Here is a 23713-nt window from a genome sequence, read left to right as displayed (position 1 = left end):
GAGCGGCGGCTAATTGTCGCACGCCGCCTCTCTAGTGGTGTCGCTCTCCGAGCGGAGTGTGTGACATCTGAGCTTTTAGTGTGCTCGTCCCGTTGATCACGCATCCCAATGTTCTGCTGCTTTATTTTCATATATACATGCATATGTGTGTATGTGCATGTATGCACAACACGACTGTGTGAATTCTTCCCAGTTAATTTACGACACAAACTGCAGATTTTCCCCATAAAGTGAACGGCGACGCGGCGCTGAGAGTCTCTTTCCCGTCTCCGCCGCCCGTCGAGGGGAGACGTCCTTCTCTCCCACACAGCTGCTAGAAAGACATTCAAAGCAGCGAATGGAGCTCACGAAGAACTCCGGCCCTCGTCCGCCCGGGGGTGTCCCGTTTCACCTCGCTCAGACGCTGAGCGTCCCGAGTGTAGATTTCCGAAGCGTCGTCCTGCAGCACGCGAGTCTTCAGCGCAAAAGGTCAAAGCGATCCGCTTACAAAGACCCCTCGCCCGACTAATTCTGTTAAAAAATGACTTGAGGTCAGTTTCAATCCCTCCGCGTGCACTTTGATTCATGACCTGTTACCCTGCGTGTGCGTGCGTGCGTGTGTGTGCGTGCGTGTGCGTGTGTGCGTGTGTGTGTGTGTGTGTGTTAGCGTATTTAGCCCTCTCGATGGATTCTTACCTCACACAGTGTGAACTTTCCAGGCACAGCTGTGGAGTTTGGTGTCAGTAATGTGTGTGTGTGTGTGTGTGTGTGTGTGTGTGCGCTGATATGCAGCCGTGTGTCGTCTGGTTTTCTTTAATTTTTCCATGTTTTCGCTGCTGAGAAAGGCCGGTGGCGCGAGCGAGGCCGAAAAGACCCGCACGCCGTGACCCCGTGACCCCGGGGGGTCAGGTGGTGAATCACACTCCCTGTCACACGTTCCCATAGATTTACTCCCTATTATCAACATTCAAACCAGCGTTATTGGTGTTTGCGGCCGTGAGTCATAATTGTTCCCTCATCTCAAATGTTAAAGATTCAGACAACTGAAACCTCAAATCAAATCTGGCTGAATATCCCCCCCGTCCCCCCCTTACCTGCACAGGTACGTCGTGTTGATTAGCAGCGCCTGCTCTCCGTATCCTCATCGCATCGGACATTTAAACGGGGGAATCAGAGCTCCATTTTAGTTCCCGCGCGGAGGGAAACCACGGATTTGTCGCTGTCGCTGTTGCAGCAATCCGCCTGGTGGCCGCGATTCCGCTGCTGCAGAAACTACATCAGCTCCTTTCTGTGCGTAATCAACCACGGGGAGCTTTGCATATGGGGGGGGGGGGTTGCATGCAGACTTTCCAAGTTAATTTGGGATTCATAAAAGGAAATTGTGTCGAGGCCATCTCGAATGTGACTTTTAATATCCAGATGCATCTCTCTCTCTCTCTCTCTCTCTCTCTCTCTCTCTCTCTCTCTCTCTCTCTCTCTCCCCACATGTTGTTCATAATTTTGCCGACGGCGCGCTGAACCTCGCGGGAGCCAATTAAGCCGGCGAATCCTGACGCCGGCGTCTTTTAGCGCGGCTAGCTGCACTTAACGCGGGCGACCGACATCGGGCCCGGGAGGGAAAAAAAAAAAAAAATGCCGGCTGTGCAGAAAAAGCTGGAGCTGATTAAGAAGTCTTGGGGGGAGACGACGGCGTGCGATGCGATCAGAGACGCACGGGTTCCAACAAGCACTCCGAGTTGACCAAATGTCTGTTTTCCCTCCCTGTGTGTTTTTGCAGGGGAGCCTTTTCGGTGGTGCGCAGATGCGTCAAGCTGTGCACGGGACAGGAGTACGCCGCCAAAATAATCAACACCAAAAAGCTGTCGGCCAGAGGTGAGCGTCCGCCGCCTGTCGGGGCTCTTTTGGGACGTGCAAGACGTGGTGCTTCCGGCCGAGACGGGGGTTCTGTTTTGAGTGACGGGTTTGAAGGAGTCTTCCGGGTGTCCGAGCCTTTTCATTAACGGCGTAACGTCATTTAAATAAAGGTCAAGCGCAGGTCGGGCCACACACACACACACACAGATCATGCATTGAGGAATACAACACATGCCAGTTTCTCAAATACACAACAAAGTTAACGCCCAAGTTCCACCTGTTGGGTGTTTATAACAAAAATCATATCACAATTAGGATTTGTCGGTCCAGTGTTCAAACTTCTTTTCTGCTGCACACAAAATGGATTTTTAAGGTGTTAGATTGTCCGGCCGCCGCCGTTAGTTCATGTTGAGGCTTGAATCTTTTTGCAGCCGCAGAGCCGCCGTCTCCTCGTATTTCATTTTGTTCGGTAAGATAAATAAAGCCATTAATGGTCGTCCACAAAACGACGGAAGTCAACCGTTCAAACGCTGCGGCAGCTTTTCACCTTCTGCCTTTTAACGAGATCATCGCGCCGCCGTTAACCGTTCATCCCGACAGTCGGGAGGCCGCCGGTTGCAGCCGCCGCATACTGACTCTCCTCCGGACCCCCTATTCATAGCGCCGTGACCCGTCTGACACGGGAGCCGGGCGCCGCGGGCCGCCACGACTTACTGCTCTGCTTTAGAATCGGGCCTTCGGGTCAGCCCGCCGGCGGCGGCGGCGTTGTTGTTGTTGTTGTTGTTGTGGTATTTCTCGGGCTGCAGGTCGGGTTTGTGAGCTTAAATGGAACCGCAGCGAATCGGGAGGAGCGTTTCTTTTCTGCACTGGCAGATGGAGGTGGAGGCCGAGGGGAGGGAGGGGTCAAGCGAGAGAAGGCACCCCAGGCACTTGGCAGCTGAGGGCCGAGCGCCTGTACGCCTACATGCCTTTAGCACGGGACTCTCATCTGACTCCCTCTTTCTCTCCGACACGCACACACACACACACACATGCACACGCACACACACACACTCAAGCAGCTATTCAGACATTGCAGAGGAGCTGAGAGTGATGCACTTGATTTCTTGCTTGTTGCTCATAATATTACACGCACACATGCACACATCCAGGCTCCTTCTCGAGTGCGTGTCATCTTCAAATAACCCAACCCCCCCCCCCCCCCCCCACCCCCCCCCCCCTCCTCCCCCCCCCACTGTGCAACGGCATGAAGGTTAATGCCAATCCGAGACACATCATCAGGAAATGTAGGACAGGTCTGTTGGGCGAAGCTTTTAGCCAATTGCAGAGCTCGTTGGCGGTGATCTCTGGCCAGGGGGTCGCTGTGTGGCCTTTCCATTTGTCATGATGGTGGAGATTGTGCGTGCGTGTGTGTGCGCGCTCTCTCTGAGAGTCACCTGCATTGCAGCAGCGGCGCTCTGACCCGGTTTGTGGCTCGCCAGCTTTGTGTCAGCGTCGGATAAGCAGGGCAGATGTAGTCGCTCCAGCTTTTAATGTAAGAAATGTGCATCCAAAGCACCAAATCAGCTGAGATCAACACTTTGTCAGTAGATCCTGATTTGTTTGCTTGTGTGTTTCTGCCCACTGTGCCTTCTTATGAAGAGCCGCCATCAAAACGCCTTGTTTGAGAGGTCGGGTCGTCGGTTCACGTGAGCTTTATTTCCCATCGATCGAACCAGCTTCTTTCAAGTCAGAATACCTGAATGTCAAACTTAGTCATTACAAAAGAGGTTGCGTTGTCTCATTTCAGGTCAACCTCCATCAGTGAATCCCAAGGCAAATTCTCAGTGTTCCATTTTGATCTCCATTTAAAGAGATTTGAAGCTTAATCGAGTCTAGAAAGAAGTAGATCTAGTTGTATTTGGCATAACGAGTTTCCATGCTTAATATTTAAAGAATATTTCGCTTAAATTCAACTTCGATGCTTCTCACGCTGCTCCAACAGAAAGGAAAATGCATTTTCTAATTTTCTACATCTATTGAGCAAATAATTGAGGTAAATGAAAGACAACGGTTTATTATACAGTAAGTTCAACCTCACAGTTTAAAATTGTATTAAAATAATATGCAATCATGTAACAACTCAAGAGCACATTTGGCTGCACATTGTGTACTTTTGCCTCTGTACTTGAAGTCTGTCCACTCGGTGACGTTCTTTCATACTATTATGAACACATAAATCACCCATAGTCTCCTCATCGTTCCTTTTTAAGTAATCAGTTATTGACCGATTCATTTTTGCAGCGCAGGAAACCGATAAACAGCTGCACGAAAAAACGACAACAATCAGAGACGTCTTCATGTTTAAGCAGACCCACAGCGCACGGGCCTCATGCATAATTACCCCGGCATTTTCTCCTCTTTTTTTTTTTTTAACCCCTCCTCCCCCGTCAACCCTCCTTTTCTCCGCCTCGCTCCTCTCGTTTCCTAAGACTTTAATCGCCGGGCTCACACTCCGCCGTCACTCCTCACTGTCAGCGTGCGTGCGTGCGTGTGCGCGCGCTCCGGTTTTGTGTATCGGCGGGCACCGTCCTGTCCAATTGTGGGTATTTAATCCCATGCAATTTGCACATGTGTGTGTGGGTGAACACGTGCATGTCTGTGCTGCACACACGGGGTGAAGGGCACCCATGTAAATGCATAACCTGCACCTCTGCTCCCAATCACAGGCAATTGAATTCAGAATAATGGAGCAGAATGTAACAGAAAATAAATTTAAAAAGTTGTTGGTTGGTTGCATTGATTTTTGAGGGTTGTAAATAATAAATGATCTGTTAACATTTAATCGTTTTTATTGAAGGAACCTTCAGCAGCGGAGTGCAGTCTTTTGTTACGATGTATTAAATGGCAGGAATATGAAATCTGCACTCAACAACGTCTCCAACGTCCATTTTTTAAAACGTAGGCCCCCACGTTAACGTCAAGCTTCTCGTTCCACAAGATGGATGGAACCGACTGTCGTAATGTGCTTGTTGTTAATCTCTGCATCCGTCTGTGATCATCAACACATCGCTTCATTGCAGCTCATGCGATACATCCACTGTTCAGAATGAGCGTGTTTAACGAGACGTGCATCTGCAGTAATATTATGAGAATGACTCGTCTGTGTGTTCATGTCTCTGTCTTCAGATCACCAGAAGCTGGAACGAGAGGCTCGGATCTGTCGCCTGTTGAAACACTCCAACATCGGTGAAGGCGCTTCTTCCTTCTGCCGTCTCACTTAATCCAAAGTTAATCTTAAATTTCCTGTTTGCTTCAAAGACGTATTTGTCTTGTTTTTAAGCATATTCCATTCATTCTTATTTCAATACAAAATAAATCGCTTTTCTACTACATTTTGTTAAGTGAGTTAAAAAAAGAATGTACTACAAATCAATACAAAGGACAACTTGTCTTTGCTGACAGATGTAACAAATATTGATATAAGAATAAACATTACTGTAGCTTTTATATATTTAAATTAATATATCAAAGAAGATTTCACAGTTTAATAAATAATATTTTTTTAATTAAATGTCATTTAACAGACTCATTTTAAACATTTTTTATATATTTTTTAATCTTACAAGTATATTTGATTGAAGCCTTTATTCACAGAACCCTCTGCAATAATGTGAACACATACAATGTAAGACTGAATTATTATGACTCCCGGCGGATTCGCCCACTCGCACAATCTCACACTCTCCTTTCCTCAGAGCAGATTTCTATTTTAATCTCCCAGTGAAAGCGCAGCAGCGTTACTGTGTTTTTCAGCAGCGGTTGGCAGGGTGCATTTAAAAACAACAATAACAACACACAATGAGAACAACGATTCACACACAACAAACATTTATCCATCCAACAGTTTCTCTTTCTCTTCCAGTGCGTCTCCATGACAGCATATCAGAGGAGGGCTTCCACTACCTCCTGTTTGACTTGTAAGTCATCCTCCTCTCCGCCCCTCTCATCTCCTGCCCCCTTTCTTCCTCCACCCTGATCCCCCCCCCCGCCTATACACAGTTACATAACTCTCGACAGTACCCCCCCCCCCCCCCCCCCCCCCCCCACACCACCACCACCACCACCACCACCCACGCCCTGCAAATCCATCTCTTGGCAATTCCCTCTAGTTTCCATGGTAACAGTGTGGGAAGGGGGAGGAAGTGTGGAGGGTGATGGGGGGGGGGGGGGGGGTTTAGGATTCCTAGACCCCCCACTTCTTTCCAACCAAGTGTTCCAATATAAATGTGCGTGTGTGCGTGCGTGTGTGCGTGTGTGTGTGTGTGTGTTTTGACGGCAGGGTGACCGGAGGTGAACTGTTTGAGGACATCGTAGCCAGAGAGTATTACAGCGAGGCCGACGCCAGGTAGGAATGCCGCCTTCCCTCGGTGTGCGCTTGTGTGTGTGTGTGTGTGTGTGTGTCTCCTTGTCTGTTGTTTCCTAGTTTGAATCATTTTTTCCCTTTTTATTGTGACCCTCTCCTGCTTCCTCTTTTCTGCTCCTCACATCCCTTCTCCCCGGGTTTCCTACTTTGTTGCTCACTTCTTCTCTTTTTAATGTCCTCTTTTGTTTCTATTGCCTTTTCTCTCTTCCGTCTGTTTCCGTTCACCCAACTTCTAACTTTACCTCCTATTTCCATCGTCATATTAGTACCAGCTTCTCTTTTCCATCTCGTTTCTTTTCATATTCCTCCTCTTGTCGTTTACATTTTCCTCCACATTGATGCCACAGTTCTTCACTGCACACATTGACACAGGACGACCTTCATGTCCAAGGGGGACCGGTATGGGTTGGTGTGGTCAGCGATCTCTACGTGTCCCATTTAAATAACACTGACCGAATGGGGATAAACGGTCAATTTTCGTAACAATCAACAAACTCTTCCCGGTTGAACATTAAGTACGTGTCTCTTAAATGACCCAACCAGCTTGACTGGCGCAGGTGGACATTCTCACCGTCTCTGTGTCTTTTCTTTGATTCATTTTCACTCTGACGTTGCTTTCCGATCCCCCCCCCCGGACCCCTCCAGGCTGTTTGATATCTGGCTCCCACCACTCGCGCTGACTCATCGGCGCACACACACACACACACACACACACACACACTCTGGAGTGGACTGAGTGAGAGGAACTTGGAAATGACCGTTGGGATGTGGGTGTCCATTCAGCAACAACGCAAGTCAACAGTCTGATATCGTGGACGGTCGTCCCCACGGACCAGAGGGGCCCTTTAAACCTCTTGGCAGTGGGCTCTCTATCAGCTGCCCCCCCCCCCTCCCACATGTTATTTCTAACAAAATTGTTTGTGCGTGAGTGTCGTCTCTTCGACTCCAATGAGAGCGATGGATAGATTATTTTATCACAATAACTTCTCCATAAAACTGCCGACGGTGGATTTGTTTTTTGCCTCTTTGAGCAAAGGTCCGATTCCTAAAGGACCTGTTAACTTCATCCAGCTAACTACCGTTTATTTGCTTAATAGAGATATTTCGGCCGTGTTATTTTAATTTATTTCAGTTTTGAGGACAGAGTGAGAGTCTTTTACTGTGTGTGTGTGTGTGTGTGTGTGTGTGTGTGTCTGTGTGTGTGTGTACCATGCACTCACAATATGATGGAGTGACAATACCTGCTAATCAAATCCCACTAGTGATCGCTGTCTTTCCCGCCCACCTTTTCATTAACACACACACACACACACACACACACACACACACACACACACACACACACACTTTCCTTCTCTACCCTCCACTTCTTTGAATTGCAGTCATCCAGGCCAGTAGCCCCCCGATCCCCCCCCCCCCTCATTCCCTGGGAGAACAGGAAGAACTGGGACTTTAATTAGCTACGTTAATTAGCCCCAAACTGTGCCGCACCCCCCCCCCCCCCCCCCCCCCCATCTGACTTCCTCCTCCGTGGCGTTTGTTTAGGTGGAGGCTGATTGCGAGTAGAGCTAAATAACACCTGAAGCTGAACCAACGGGTTTCCTCACGTTGCTGTGTACGTTTCCATGGTGACGGATCACATGACACGCTCCTGCTGGCGTCTATTTTAGTATTGAGAGGATACTCGAGCACATTGGGGGGGTGGATGAGACGGATGGTGCCCCCGTCGTTCACGTACAGACCGTCTCTGTATTTGTATTTTTCGTGCCGCTGTCGCTTCGCGTCCTGCAGAGAACTCGCCGCTCAGCAATTTTTAAAGCAGCTGCGTATCATTCCGTGTGGATCTGAGCCTCCCGTCTGCTGTCGGAGGCTTTCTGAGCTTCCTGCAAGAAGGAGTTAACAAACATATCACTTCTCTGATGCACAGCGACAAAACATGTTCAGCACATCTACGCCCCCCTGCAGCGGTAACCTTTAGGCGTCATTCATACCCGCCGAAAATGACGTAATCGTGGCCGTGAGCGACTTTGACCAGCGGCTCCCCGATAACAGGCTCCCGCAAAGAAGGACCATTCGCCTTTAAAGCGCTAGACGCAGGAGGGCTTCAACAGCTAAACCTTTCTCTCGCTCGCAGGTGTGAACGGCGACGACGAGGCTGTTTTTTCACTGTATCGCAATGTTTGATTTCATTACACTACAATGCCAGGAGAGTCAATAGACAGTGTGTGTGTGTGTCAAATAACAATCTACCTGTATGTTTCTTTAAATAAATGTAATTTTGAGTGTTATGAGGGTAAAACGGTGCATCGTGTGCCTTTTTGTTCATGCATTGATGTTCATGAATTGAGCGAAAACAATATAAATATTCCTTTTGGCGTTGAGTTTCTCATCGGAAACTGTGTTAGTGTCAAGTTTCCTTAGATTTGCGTGTATAGGAGCAGAGAGACAGTGTGTGTGTGTGTGTGTGCGTGTGTGTGCGCACCCGGGTGTTTATGAGCCAGCGTGCACACATTTCTCTCTCAGTCCACCCACTAACTAGACACTGTGTGGGAGTGGATCCTGCAGGCCGCCTGTCTCTTTACGCCTGCTATTAGTCACATATTGCACACTCTCTCTCGCTCTCTCTCTCTCTTTGCACCAAGCCTCACATGCACACTCACAATAGAGTGAGGCAGGGGTGTGTGTGTGTGTGTTTTACGCTTTAGTGATGGAAAAATAGCCTGGCGTCAGCCCACCAGTCTCCTTTCACTCCGATGCATCCTGTACATGCGTGTTCCATCTCTCGTTTGCTCTTGAAAAGCGCTCCACCTTCTCTTTCCCAACCGGTCTCCTTTCTTTCCTCTCTCCTCTCTCCTTTCCTCTCCCCTCTCTCCTTTCCTCTCCCCTCTCTCCTCTCGTATGTGTCGGTATTTGTTGTGGTTTCAGTCTGCCAGGTTGTTCTGCTGTGGCTGCTCTCGTCTCTCATCACGTTTTAAAAAGAACAAAACAAAACGTTTTTTTTGTCTCCTCCACCTGCACCCACCCACCCAATCACATCACCCCCACCCCTTCCGACTTCTGTACCTGCACCAATCACCCTCTCCTCCTCCTGTCCTCCCACCTCCCCCCCCCACACCACCCCTTCTCCGTGCACCCCGTCACCCCCCCTCCCACCATCCCTCCCACCTCTGTTTTGTCTTCGCAGTCACTGTATCCATCAGATTCTAGACAGTGTCCATCACATTCACCAACATGACATAGTGCACAGGGACCTGAAGGTTAGTACGTGTGGAGCCTTGTATCTGCACCCCCCCCCCCCCCTCCCCCCGGCTTCCTTCCCCTCCTCCGGCCCTTTCCTCCCTCCTCACTCCCTCCCTCCTCCGTCTCGTCTGTTTGTGTCGTCGGCTGCTGGTTCTCCCGTGCGTCTGTCTGCTGCTATGCTCTCATGCGTTTCCTTCTTGCTTTATGTATTTAACGGTGTTTCCCCCCCCCCATTTTACAAACGACTAAAAGAAACTCCTGTTGTACTGACTGACAACCACTAATGAGCCTTGTATGCGCGCACACACACACACACACACACATGCAACCTTTGACAGACGGATGCGTATCCAGCGTTTAGACACAGCCATCAATCTCTCCCACCAGGTTTTGTTAAATGAAGCCGCAGTTGTATTTGTTGTGATCTTCATTGATTTATTTTTCCTTCCCTTCATCTTTGGAGTCTTTTATTTCCCTGCATTGATCTGTGTATTTTCAAGACGGCCTCGTTCAACGTCTTCATGGCGTTTACTGATTTTACACAGTAAAAGAGGTGGGCGGCTTTTAAAACGAAGGATTTTATTTTTTAAATGAATATATTCAGTCAGACTCAAACCGCCATCAAAAGGACAGTAAAGTTTCACGCTGGTGTAAAAACTTTTCAGTCGCTTCGCCCACATTTTAAATTCTTACATGTGATTTTATTAAACGGCAATAATGCTGCTTGATTAGAGAAGATTCGTGAGCCACCACTTTGATTATCTCTGCAGCTCTGCTTTCATTCTCTACTTTGAGTCAGCGGGTATTTAGTAGCGTATCGTGTGAGACGTCATTAGTGCTCAAACTATAATTACAGCTGTTACAACTAACAACTAATGGGCTTTACACCTTTGATGTGGTCTAATTATGCAGATGCAATTGGAAAAAGGTAGAACATATGACTCAAATTGGGACTTTACCCACAAAATTACCATTTGGATCAGTTATTAAGACCAAGTTACCTATTTTTTTTGTATTTATTTTTTCTCATCGTCATTGTTAAATGTTATTAATTGCACAATGACTCACTCCTTCCCCTCGCGTCCTCCGTCAACGCCATCTGTGCCCGCCGCCCCCCCCCCCCCCCCCCCCCCCCCCCTCCTCCCAGCGGCCAGCCACGTTTCTCACACCCTCTTTCACCACCCTGAGGCTTGCTGACTTGGAACACGGAGGGCGGCGGGAGTGTCTAGAGTCCGTCTCATCCACGAGCACCGAAGGATCGTAGAGCCGGACGAATGAATCTCCTGCTGCAGAGCGCCTCTAGCCATGCCTCGTTAACACAACCCCCCCCCACCCAAAAAAAAGCGCACTAATCGAGGTCATCAATGACGAACGCTGCGACTTTTTGTTCCACTTTATCCCTTCAGCGGCCACTTCAGGCCACCTTCCACGTGACAAAGCTCGACAAGAGCAAGCAGCTGATGCTCATCACATCACACGCTGGTAATCCGGGAAATGTGGATTACTTGTTATTGAGACACGTACTTGTAAACTATGTAGATCAACCCCGATTGGCTTCATTTGCATAATCTTGGGCGGGCCAATGGAAGGCGAGAGTTTGACGGCTAACCCACACACACACACACACACACACCCCTGGCCTGTGCACGGGATTGTAGCGCTGCTCCGACTAACATGCTTAACCCCCCCCCCCCCCTTTTTGGTGTGTGCATGCAGTCATTGCATCCAGCAGATCCTGGAGGCGGTGCTTCACTGCCATCAAATGGGCGTGGTGCACCGGGACCTGAAGGTGAGTGATGGCCGTCGTCTTTCTGTCCCTTCAGTGTCTTTAAACAATTGGGTGCGGGTGGTGTGTGTGTGTGTGGGGGGGGGTGGGGGGGGCGTTGTAAGTGCGATGTGTTAAAGAAAAAGTGTGCGTAACGTGTTGTTGACATCATGTCACCTGCACCTCCTCTGGACTTGCATCACCTCGACAACCGCTGATAATTTCTCTGATAACGATAAATAGTCGGTTGTGCAGCAACAAAGTATTTTAAGTCCGTCCGAAGCTCCTCTGCGCTCTCGGAGCTGTAGTGTCACCTCCTCCTCTGCTCGTTGTGTAAACACCGCGTCTGTGGAGACTTCAAGCGCGCGGCGTCCGTCATGCCCGGGCCGACGCATTCCGCCGCCCTGTAACCTTTTTGGAACCGCGCAGCACGAGAAGGCCCAGGAGGATTCTTCATCTGACCTTTGATGGATTTGCTGGTCAGAGAAACGTGTCGTCTATTGACTGTGAGCCTTCGTGGCCTTTTTGGATCAGTTGATGATCTCAGTTTTTCAAATGCGACAGCTGATCTTCTGTAAACTGCAATTGATTGACCTGTCAACCACACAGAGGTTTATTATTGGAGGCATTTTTACGATTATGCAGAAAGTTTTTTAGCCTTTTGCTGGCTAACAAACAAACACGGGTTGTGCTTAAACGTCTAAGCCGCGTGCAAATCTGCTTAGAAACAGATTGAAATCAAACCATTTCCTCTCGCTGTCACGTCCGTACGCGGTCGCATTTCGGGGAGGGGGGCGCATGCCTGCATGTCACGTCTTGCGTTGCACGATGCTCTTGGTCAAGCATTGCAGCAAAGGCGCGTCGTGTTTATCAGAACTGTTGTGGCTGTTTCTTTATTTAGCTGACGCGCCGATCTGGTTTCACGCCTGCGGATCGGAGAGCATTTCATGCAATAGGTCACGGTGTGATGACTGAGGGCGACATGGGTGACAAGGTCCCCCAAATTAGAATTTAGACGACTGCAAATGAGATGACAAGCACTGTATTGTGCTCTCTGCAAGTAGTGTTTTCATCTCAGGAATGATGAGTGCAGGGAGAATATTCATAGTATATTCATCACATTAGTTATGGCTGAGACTCAAAGTGAAATATGTCTGTAACACAAGCTGTACAACACATTTACAAACTCCAGCCACTGTTTTAGTTGTTTTTGCTATTTCTTTCTCTCAGGTGTCAAATAGTAGTGCCTGAGCCTGCCTCTAATCCAGACAGGGAATCGTTTTATATGGAACATCCCCTCCTGACCTGCTGCTTTGTCCGTCGCCTTCATGCTCCCTTTCAACAGAAACCGCTTGTCATCGGTGTGTGTGTGTGTGTGTGTGTGTGAAAAGGGACGCCGGTCGCTGTTGCTGTTTCGTCCGTACATGCGGCCCTTGATGCTTTGCATTCATGCACCTTTTTTTTTTTTTTTTAATGCGAGTGCACGCTTCATCCGAAATTCCACCCACATCCGTTTTTGAGGGATTATTTCGCTGCTGCAGTGTTGGCAAGTTCCAACCCCCCCGTTTACAAAAGAGTGAAGCGTAACCGAGCGGTAGAACTGTGGGTGATGTGATGACACGAGGCGGGCGCAGCGCCTTTTGAGGATTACTGGTCTCTCCTTCGTTCTCGTTTCCTTCTCTTTTGCTTTAAAGGCCGCTTTTAAGCATTTGCAGGTTTTTTTCCTGTGCTTCTTCTAAATGGATCGTCTGCGGGAGGAGAGCGAGTGGAGGGAGGCAGTGATCATCACAAGATGAAAAAAATGCGGTTGCTAGAAGCGTATGCGAGTTTCTCGACCGAGCTTTGTATGTCGTTACCAGTTGCTTTCACACGGGCAACGAATTAAATGAGAGCTGAGAGCGCTGCGGAGGGACGAGGGAGGACGCGGGCCGGTGGGGATAGCGGCCCATTATTTGGAGCCCTGCTCTGAGAGAGAATAATGAGGCTGAGGAAGGAGGCACTATCTGGGCCACATGGAGCCTGTAGACCAGGTTCACGCCACACAAAAGCACATGTACCTTTAAACGTGCAACACAAGCTGGTCAACAGAGTCCCAGGATTTACTTTAATTTAAAGTCCACTCGGGTTATGCAGATGACATCCACGTCTACGTGTTTTTTGTTGTTGTGCGCTGAATGTTAACATGCATGAAGACTTTGAGGGTATCGACCTCCGGCTCCCCTCCTCCTCCACCACCATCGCATCGCGCATGTTTTGGTTGGAAAATGTCCGGTGACCAAATGTCTCTCCCCCCTTCGCCCTCTTTAGCCAGAGAACCTGCTCTTAGCTAGCAAATGCAAGAACGCCGCCGTGAAGCTGGCCGACTTCGGCCTGGCCATCGAGGTGCAGGGGGATCAGCAGGCCTGGTTCGGTAGGTGCAGCGAGCGCAGCAGTCAGTGCCACAGTAAGGATTGTAGTATGTTGAATGCCCCGTTGTGTGTGTGTGTGTGACTGCAGGATTCGCTGGCACACCGGGGTACCTGTCTCCTGAGGTGTTGAGGAAGGAGGCATATGGCAAACCTGTGGACATCTGGGCCTGCGGTGAGTTGTGCAGAGAGACGCCGTCCTGCAAACACGAAACACACACATGGCGTTTCCTAGATAGCTGCACACACACACACACCAAAGGACATTTTCTAACAGGTTTAGCATTGTCTGTGTGTGTCTGTGTGTGTGTGTGTGTGTGTTTGTGGCGTGCGTCTCAGGGGTGATCCTCTACATCCTGCTGGTGGGTTACCCTCCTTTCTGGGACGAGGACCAGCACAAGCTGTACCAGCAGATCAAGGCCGGGGCTTACGATGTGAGTCTCCCCTGCTCTCTCATTCCTCCCCCCCCCCCCCTCCCCGCCCTGCGGTAAATGCCCCCCCCCGTCTCCTTCCACCGCCCTCGTTCATCTTCGGCGGCGGTTGCGTAACTCAGTCGCCTCATTCGTAGTTCAGGGGGGGCAAAGGAGAGCGAGGGGGCCTCATCTTGCGTCCCATTGAAGTCCATTAACATAGAAAGAGCGATTCCCTTAATTCGCTTAGAATACCTGAACAAACTGCCCGGGGCCTGGACTTCTCATATTCATGAGAAATCCTCCCAACGGGGGGGGTGGGGGGGGGGGGGGGGGGGGGGGGGGCGGGGGCATCAGCGGCGAATATTTTTGGGTTCAAACAAATTTACTTGATTGATTTTTTGTTAAATTGATTAACTGATGAACAGAACTCAACACTGCCGTTACGCTGTGGTCCCGTTTGTTCAGTTTCCTTCCCCCGAGTGGGACACAGTCACCCCAGAGGCCAAAAACCTCATCAACCAGATGCTCACCATCAACCCGGCCAAGAGGATCACCGCCCAGGAGGCCCTGAAGCACCCGTGGGTCTGCGTAAGTGTCGCCTCCTCGAGACAGAGATGCAAACAGCAGCCTCGGCACGCGCAGGAACGCCTTTTAAAAAACCTTAATTAACTGATATCTCCTTGTCTTTCTCTTCCTAAACCTTCCCTCCGTTCGGTCTCCTCGTCGCCTCCTTCCCGCGGCCAGCAACGCTCCACGGTGGCGTCCATGATGCACAGACAGGAGACCGTGGAGTGCCTGAAGAAATTCAACGCCAGGAGGAAACTCAAGGTGTGTTCGGCCCCAGCATCCCCCCCCCCCCGCTGATTTATGACGCCGCGTGCGGACGCGGCCGCTGTGGGGCGGCTGCAGAACGCCAGAGCGGCAGGTGACCATTCGACCAGGGTGCCAGCGGCGTCGCGTTTAGAAAAGGGACGGCATTAGAGATTCACATGCAAAGCAGGAAAGATGCATAATTCATTCGTTGTTCATCCAAGCGTGTAGTAAGCAAAACGTACAGGCAGGCAATCGGTTATCCCACTTTATTTAAATAAAAGAAAAGCAACCCAGCAATGTTGTAACGTGCACACGAATTCCACATGATATTATTTTATAGGCTGTTTGCATGTCGAAAGACTTTGCGCAAAAAGATGCATTACTGAAGAAAACAAACTCTTTTATTATACTGTATTGAGAAAAATAAAATACAATTTAAAGAAACGAGCGTTGCATCGGATGAAAAATGACAAAATATAGTTTAAGAAAAGCTGTCTTTACAGCAGTAACGTCTTTACAGCAAAATGCAAAATACTGCAGATGTAAACGGCCTCTCCAGGGGGAGAAAGTGTCTTCCCTGTCTCTGTAGCGTCGGTCGTACTTTTCTCAGCGCGCCTTTTTTCTTTTTGGAGTTGATCTGAATAAAATGTAACATTCTGGCTTTTTCCAAAGGAAAGACGTGTTTCTGTTTTGAACAGCGAGCTTTAATCGAGTGGATTTTGATTCATTAATGCGATACATCAGCCAGTGACATGAAAAAGGGAACAAATATTACACGACTAGTGTAAGCGGTTGAAATGAACCTTTCTTTTCCTTCCAGGGCGCCATTCTCACCACTATGCTGGTTTCCCGAAATTTCTCTGGTAAGTGTTTCCTTTCGTTTTGTTGTAAATGCACCGTTGATATCAGTGACCCAAACATCACTCAAAGTAAAGTAGACGTAAACAAGCAAAATGTTGTTCCAATACCATTTTGGAGGACCTTTTCAAAATAAAAGCCTAATTTGAGTGAAATTAGTGTGTGTGTGATAGATTTACGATGTGGTAAAGAAACACTTCCAGATTTGCATTATTTTTGCTTATTTCTGAGACGCTTACCTTGTTCTGTGCCTCATACTGCGGCTCCCCCTCGGAGACACTTTAAGTCAGAACTTCTCAACCAAAACAAACTTCACCTAATTAGGCATTTTCTGTTAAAATAAATAAAAACAGCAATTGTCTTTTCTATTCAGTAAGCAACAAGATGTCAGGGTTTGTGTGCACGAACATTTGGGGGCAGCCAGACTCCGATTAAACGAATTTCTAAGCTTCAAATGAACATGATTTTCAGCTTTGATGAATATTTTCAGGGGTGAATAATGATTACGGATCAACGGGAAGAATTTGGATCAGTCTCTCGATAGCTGGTGAACGTGAACTCTTTTTGTTTAAATTAAATCATCACCTCTGAGTCCACGTTCCCAGCCGGCATGTGTGTACTGTACATACATGCCGTAGATGTGAGTGGTGCTGCCAGCGTGTAACAACGTAGTGTAATAACATAGTGTAATAACGTGCGTAAGCGTGAAGCTTCAGTAAACAGGACGCGCGGCGGCTCCTCTCGACACCGGCGGCTTTGAAACGGTTCAAGCGCCCACTAAATGTTCACTCACAGCTCCGCTCGCTCACTTTCTCCAACTCCCTTTCATCCTCGCTCTCCTCTCACTCCTTCGGAAGCAGCGCTGCATTATTAGCGCGAGGTCGTTGGGGGGAATGAGGAATAACTACGGCGCCTTTTTGAAGAAAACGTAATGGAACAAACAAACATAGACTACAAAGAGCAGCTTAGCAGCTACAGTCTGTGTGTCTGTTTCTATGTCGGGTGATTACGTAACCCATAAACCGCTCTACGCTCATCATATATATATATCACATCCAACACACTCATCACATTATTAATAAACACGATAAATCCGTTTGAAATGTTGCGCTGAGCTGTTTCCTCATCTTTCCCCTTTTTTCTTCTCTGCCTTGCTCTGTAACCCTCTTCCTCCATGCGTGGCCGGCGGTGGGACTCTTTAACAGTGGGCAGCAGACAGACGACCGCTCAGGCGTCTGTCACGGCGGCGGCGGCGGCGGCGGCGGCAGCGGCGGCGGCTGCGGCCGCCGGCACCACCGCGGGGCTGGTGGAACAAGGTAGCGTTGTGGCTGGGCCAGGGCATGCCACTCCTCCTCTCTGTCGCTGTCTCCTACACCTTCTACCCCTCAGAGCATGATGGTCGTGACCGCGGCGCTCACTGCATCTCCCATTGGCTCCTCGTCTGCAGCATGATATCTTTGTTTCCACGCGCAGAGATAAGACGTTGATTCGGGGGGGGGGGTTTCTTCAGTGTTAAGCAGTTGTATTCCGTGTCGTTTGTTCTCACCAAGACGTTTGCTCAACACAGTAAATGGGCCGATGTCAGTGAGCGGCGACAGTGAGAGCAGGTGTTCATCGCAGGCGAAGCCGTCATTTCAAACCCACTTGGCGGCTTATTAACATAATTCATATTTCATGCACAATTGGTAAAGTTTGCTCCGTCATTCCCACTGACCCACATTCGTCCAACCGTCTTCATCTCGCCGCATAAGAGCCCCCCCGCCCCCCCCGCCCAGACCGAAGCCTCCGTTTCTCTTCCTCTCACAGCGCCACTCCGCTTTACCTCATTCATTTTCATATAATCCGCCACTTCCAATCCCTCTTAACTCCACCAGCATCCCTTTTAAATCAACCCCCCCGCCCCCCCCCCCCCCCATCACTCCTTTTTCCCTTCTTCTTTTCTCTGTCTGATAATGACACTGGAAAGTTCACCTTTTAAGGACGGAGCTGCCGGTGAATGCTGCATGTGGCACTGGACTGGCGCATGTGCTGCTACACGGGGGGGTACGGTGCATGGTGAGCACTGTGGAAGACCCGAGGCCGGGCTGGATCTTCAGCATTCGGGGACTATAAATCCACCTGAGCTCAAGCTCTCGTCTCTGCCGTTCTCCAAACTTTTAAATGGGTCAAAAATGAATATTGCAGAATCACTCAAGTTTAAAAATGCAGCTGAGGCAGAGCAGTAAGAACGATCATGTACGTCGCGCCAGCAACGTTACCACGGGCCTTGTTGCCTTAACGATGTTTTTTAGCGTTTTTGCAGACAGGACCCCTTAATTTATTCATGTGCTGCCATCCCACGCTGCTCACAATAACACAGCCCCCCGACAAATATAAATCTAATATTTACTTGCCGTAAGCTGTTTGATTTTGCATCCTAAGAGAGGTCAGCTCCTCTGAGATTTGCTGGAAAACACAGCGGTTTACACAGTATATCATAAAAAAACACATACCGTTTATTCAAGGGCGTCTTCCAGCACTGCAGCTGTAGATTCAGAGGACATTGTAATACAAGTGAAGCCCCTTTTTTCCCATTTTTCTGGGTTTGTAGAAATTAACTGCGTGGCATAAACGAAAAAAAACAAAACACAGCGCCACATGCCAGGAGACAGAAGTAGTGGCAGTGTCCTTGTTTTGTGGCCCGCCGGGACCCCACAGTCCTCCCTGCGTCCCAGAGCCGCCACTAGGCTCCAATCAAATATTCATAGTGGTTCTGCCTCCCCGTATCAGCCTCACGCTGCCTCCCTGGCGTGCCGCAGGCCTCGCTCCGCCCTTACGTGTCCATGCACACAAGTGCGACCACTTCCTACCTCGCCCTTTACTCCGCAGGAGGTACACGTGTCGTTTTAAAAATCTGTCCCGGCCCCTTAACATTCAACACTTGAGGAAAAGGCAAACCTTTTAAGCTTTAAGCGTTAACCCCCAACCTCGCTTTCTGGGGCCTGTCTATTGCCTGGATCTTCACGTGAACCCGAGCCCGTCCTCGCCTCTCGCCCTCAGTTGTGCATCTTGTGGGGATTAGTAGCGGTGGTTTTGTTTTAATCTCTTCCCTCTCTCTCTCCTTGCTTCATGTGTAATTTGTGGCAAGGTAAGGAGCACCCTTTGCTTCTCAGCCTTCGGTTTAAATCAAGCAACCTTTTTGATTTTTCAGGTGGCGCTTAGAGATTTTTTTCTTCGTCTCCGTTTTTTCTTTTTAGAAACCTGGCAGTTTTTTTTGTTAAACATAGTAGTTTGCCACTTTGACAAATCAAATCTGTTTAGAAGAAGCAGAGTGAATCCGCTCCTCATCGCCTCTCTTCTCTCCTGATCTGCAGGGCCAGATGCATGAACTTGACCTCTTTATGACCCCTTTTCTTCTCCGCAGTAACAAGCAGCCTTCTGGAAGAACGACGGCACAACAATACGCTATGCAACATTCATGCATCCTCCTCCCCTGACTGCGCTTACCTGACTTAAAGCAGGAGACACTACATTGGAAAAGTTAGACGTGGTGGTTGATCACTGTGACAAAGCCTTGAAGATGCACCTCTATAAATGACGAATCATTATTTAAGCCTCCGCTAGACTTTGAATTACGTCCCTCGTTCGGAGAAAAAGATGCAAAATCTCCGGAAATAGTGTTTTTATGTAACTTGGCCGGCTGTTGATGTGATCGCTTCTGATTAGACTTCCAATTGCACTCAGCCCCCTTTTTAAAAACGATCCCAGCGAGGCCTCACGTCTCGCTAACGGAGAGCATTTCCCCAAATGATGCCGCGTATTCGCTTTGTGACGTTACATTATGCAACGTGTGACGGTTCAGCCTCGATGCAGGAACCGCCCCAGAGAGGAAAACATCTAATATTCTAACCTTCATTAATGCTCTAAAACACTGACGTCTGGTTCGCAGACTCTGAAGACTTAAAGTTCAGATTGAACAATTCTTATGTAAACACTCTTCTCCCGAAAGGTTGGAAGCATCAGTGCTTACCTGCAAATATACTTTGGCTATTGTTCATGTCTCGACACCACCCACATCTCTCGCTGCTGCTTCCCTTTGGGTGGATGTGCATCTCTCTGATGCACTTGGACCACCTTTGCTCTCCGTATTTTCAGCGTAGCAGCGCGGTGATGCTTGGCGCTCCCGGTGTGCCTGTGGGCAGTTTTCATTGCTGTGAGGGATTATGGGTATTATGCTCCTCAGAGGGCCACCGTCTGCAGTATCACCCTTCCTCTGCCGCCGTTACTCTCCATTAGAGAGCAGGCGGAGGTCTAATCCTCCTGCAGGCCCCCGCGGAGTTCTTTGAGGCCCCGGGCTTGGTCGCAGGCACGGCAGCCATCTTTGTTTTCGACGGGCGGGTTTGCATCGATGGAAAACAAAGCAGCGGCGAGGCGTGTACCAGATGGGTCAGACTTTAGGGACTTAGGATTTTAAATGTCTGCATATCGAGCCTGGTTTCTTTCAGGTGGGGTGGTGGAAGGTACTGACAACCCGCGCTCTTAACTCCCCAACGTGCTCTTTCCGCCTCCGGCTGCTTCACCCGACCCATTGCTTTGCCAAAAGGCCCTTTTACTGCAGAGGTCAAAGTCAAGTGAACGCAACCTGCCCGACGTAGCGTGAAGACGTAGCAGACGTCGTGAATGCTTGTTGCGCTGTTTTCCCGCTCGTCTCCGCCTCTGACGGGTGGTTCTCTCCTCTGTGTTTGTCATTGCAGCAGCTAAGTCCTTGCTCAACAAGAAGGCCGATGTCAAGGTAAGGACCGCCACTCTCCCCTTCTCCTCTCGCGGTTTTCTTCTCCGTCCCTCTATTGGATTCTCTCCTGCTCCTGCTCTCTTTTCTCTGTACTCGAATGTGTTTGTTGCTCATTAATTTTGTTTCTTGTCGTAATCCCAGTGGATGTGTTGTTCGTCTGTGTCCACTGTAACCGCATGCAGCACATCCTTCTGAAGAGCACCCTTTAATTGCATTCGGCTCTATCCAGCTCGTTGCCACCTCTCCATCTCCATTATCGAAGGCAACCATCTGTCGGCCTCCCCGTTCCTTTTTTTTCTCCGCCTCTCATCCCTCCATTTCTGTCTCTTTCTCCTCTTTTCACTGCCTCCTCGTTCCATGCTCACCCCATCTGGTCTTTAACCCCACATTCTAGTTCATCTTTTAATGAAGATCTCCTCTCACCGTCCCACACACACACACACACACATCCCACACAGAGCTTCCATCAATGTGCCAACTTGTTTGTGTGTGTGGATGCGCGATGGAGTGCGACAAAGGCGGGAACGCCGTGTTCATGCAGAAGAATGCGTTCGCTTCTCGAGCCTTTGCAGACGAGCTTTGCGTGCGCGCGCGCCGTTGTGCGTTGTGTGTTTGCGCACGATGCAAATGTGACTGTGTGTTTGAGTGTGTGAACACATCACATTGGTTTGTCAGTTTGAAAGTGTGTGTGTGTGTGTGTGTGTGTGTGTGTGAGTGTGGAGGGGAGGGGGGCGGAGCCTGCCTGCACATCGAGATGTGCGTAAGCGTGGGTGTCCGGGTGTGTGGTTTGCTCGTGTGTGTGCGTGTCTGTCTGTCTGTGTGCACATCTCCTCCCCCCCCCTCCCTCCTCCGCCACTCGTTCTCCCGGTTCAGTCGGTTTCAGCCGGGAATGTGACTCCGGCTCCCGGAATAGCTGCCAGTCTGGACCCTGGAAACTCGGAAGACCGAAATAGACGCTCGCTTCCACTGCGGCGCGCTCATCGCCTAGCAACAGGCTCCCCACACACCCGCCCCGGACCATTTCTAACGGCGCCTCCCGCGTTTGCTGCCGTCCCTCCCTCTTCTCTCGTTTCTGCCCGCCCCGTGTCCTCTTGGCGACTCTGGCCTCCTCTCCTCGGCCTCTTCCTCCTCCTCCTCCTCCTCCTCCTCCTCCTCCTGCAGGTTCATTAATGCGCGGTGGCACCTGCTGGGAGCGAGCCGGCTGTCTCCATTCAGCAGCTCGTGCAGTGCTGTGCCTAAAACATCTCTCACGTCACTGCGGGGGTTTGACAAAACCGCAATAGAACTATTACCATGAGACCAGAATGCACGAGGATGAAAATGCATCCTAGACGTGTGGGTTCCAGGGTTTATTTGAAGTGATTGAGCCAATTCAATCGCAGGGAGGGCGCTTCCCACAGGATGCATGTAGCATTTCCTTTCCACTTTACCTCCGTCTTGCTACTTGCGGATTACGAGTGGGTCACTTAAGTCCTCTTCCTGATTGCTTCCACTCAAACCACCGCTCTTTTTTTTTCCCCCTGTGCTTGCTCCCCCACTTCGTCCGCGATGAAATACTCCTCCTTCTTCTGCTTTGTCCGAGCTGTATCGAAAAAGGCTGATGCTTTTTCTCGTGAAGGGTTGAAATCTGCGGGCAAGTTTAAGATTCTTTCTACTTTGTGACAGTCCATTCACTTTTTTTTTGTCATTCGTTACTTTTCTCTCCCTTCCTCTGCCGTCCATCAAAAAATCCATCCATCCATCCCATCAATCGCCTGCTGACAGAAACGCAAGTCCAGCTCCACCGTCCAGTACATGGTGAGCATGCTATTTCTGCATTTTGCCCGGTCACTCCTTCCCACTTTCTCCACTTTTTAACTGCTGCCTCCTTCCTTTACCTTTGCTCTATTTATGGAGTCTCCTTCACTTCCCCACGTGACGCTACGGCTGGAATCACAAACACAGAATGTCAGACATCAGGAAATGCCTTGCCGAGTGCACATTGCCGTCAGAGTATCCTTGACATGTCTCCGGGAACACGGTGGAGGCAGGATTTTTTTTTTTTTTAAGCTCCGTTACTCCAGGGAATCTGCTCCAGATCTGTCACACTTTTAGAACAGAGGCAGAGCTGCCGGCTTGCAGTTGAGAAACAGACGTCTTCGGTCCTACAAGACAGTCTCCCAACAAAAAGTAGGAGGAGTAGAAACCATCCAGCAACTGACCGCATTCACAGAAACTTGCAATATAGAAATATAGAAATATATTCTATATATTTTAATATATAGAAAACAGCAACACTCATCTTATTTGAGTCGATGCAGTTAAATGGTCGGAACCCTTAAACCAGCCAGCAGGTTAATAAAAAACACTTGAAATAAACCGTCTGCACCCACCAGTTCCAGTGAAAAGCTTTTCATTCGGCGCCCTCGTGCGCCAGGAGGCTTTGATTGACTCGACGGAGGCCGAGCTGCTCGGGGATCAGCGGCCCGCAGGGGGGGCTTCTCTCCCCTCTGATCCGGCATGTCACCTTTGCTCTCCTCACGCCCGCCGTCTCTCTCCCACCTCCTCCTCCTCCTCCTTTGTTCTCCCAAATCGCTGCTTTCTTCGCCTCCTGGAGAAACACCGGAGAATACTTTCACCCGCTTTTTTTTTTCCTTCCTCTGTTCGGCATCGTTAAGTCTGCGTGATCTCCTCTCGACAAATACCTTCGAGCTCGAACACGTCGACCGATGTCAAAGGTTATCGTCAGACCCTCTTGGGATATAAGAGCGGTTTTCTCACCAGAGACAGCGGCTTTGATGAGGGACTCGTTTCCCGTTGCTCCTCAGGGTCCTCAGGTGATGGACGAAGACGGCTGTGGTTGGTTTTAGTGTGTGTGTGTGTGTGTGTGTGTGTGAGAGAGCTCACTGTCTGTTTGTGTGTTTCCACATATCAGCTTATTTTCCGCTCACAAGATTCTAACTGGCTTTTTTGTGTTTGTACGTTTCGTTATGTCTCTTTGCACTTGTGTGTGTGTGGTGGCGTCCGAGAACTCTTCCTCTTCCTCTTCCTCTTTCTCTCCTTCCTCTTCCTCTGTCTCTAAGTCAATTGGTTTGGCACGGAGTTTATTTTCTGCAATAATCCAAAATCCATCGTAGGAATCCTGTTGGCTTCTTGTTGAGGGAAACGTTGGGATGCTGACTTCCAAAATGCATCATCCCTGCAGCACCTTATTATCGTCAACACATGTGC

General features: G+C 49.4%; 1 protein-coding gene across 50 annotated transcripts in view; it reads left to right on the top strand.

The window, feature by feature from the left end:
• camk2b1 (calcium/calmodulin-dependent protein kinase (CaM kinase) II beta 1) overlaps positions 1-23713 on the top strand; it is a 39782-nt gene that overhangs the window by 1646 nt on the left and 14423 nt on the right. For 8 of the 50 annotated variants that reach the window (XM_078086197.1, XM_078086180.1, XM_078086188.1 and 5 more), the window contains exons 2-15: positions 1757-1851; positions 5002-5061; positions 5738-5792; positions 6155-6220; positions 9423-9495; positions 13551-13653; positions 13740-13823; positions 13988-14082; positions 14527-14649; positions 14806-14889; positions 15695-15737; positions 16938-17048; positions 20466-20503; positions 22268-22300. In XM_078086197.1, the coding sequence (XP_077942323.1) occupies positions 1757-1851; positions 5002-5061; positions 5738-5792; positions 6155-6220; positions 9423-9495; positions 13551-13653; positions 13740-13823; positions 13988-14082; positions 14527-14649; positions 14806-14889; positions 15695-15737; positions 16938-17048; positions 20466-20503; positions 22268-22300 (1063 nt within the window). Of the gene's footprint in view, positions 1-1756; positions 1852-5001; positions 5062-5737; positions 5793-6154; positions 6221-9422; positions 9496-11194; positions 11268-13550; positions 13654-13739; positions 13824-13987; positions 14083-14526; positions 14650-14805; positions 14890-15694; positions 15738-16937; positions 17049-20465; positions 20504-22267; positions 22301-23713 lie in introns of all 50 variants that reach the window. The other 42 variants (XM_078086206.1, XM_078086187.1, XM_078086195.1 and 39 more) reach the window with 10 other exon arrangements.

Source organism: Gasterosteus aculeatus, chromosome 13 (assembly GCF_964276395.1).
Source record: "Gasterosteus aculeatus chromosome 13, fGasAcu3.hap1.1, whole genome shotgun sequence".
NCBI lineage: Eukaryota > Metazoa > Chordata > Actinopteri > Perciformes > Gasterosteidae > Gasterosteus > Gasterosteus aculeatus.
Note: the sequence above shows the minus strand (reverse complement) of the source record. Positions and strands in the feature narration are given on the sequence as shown.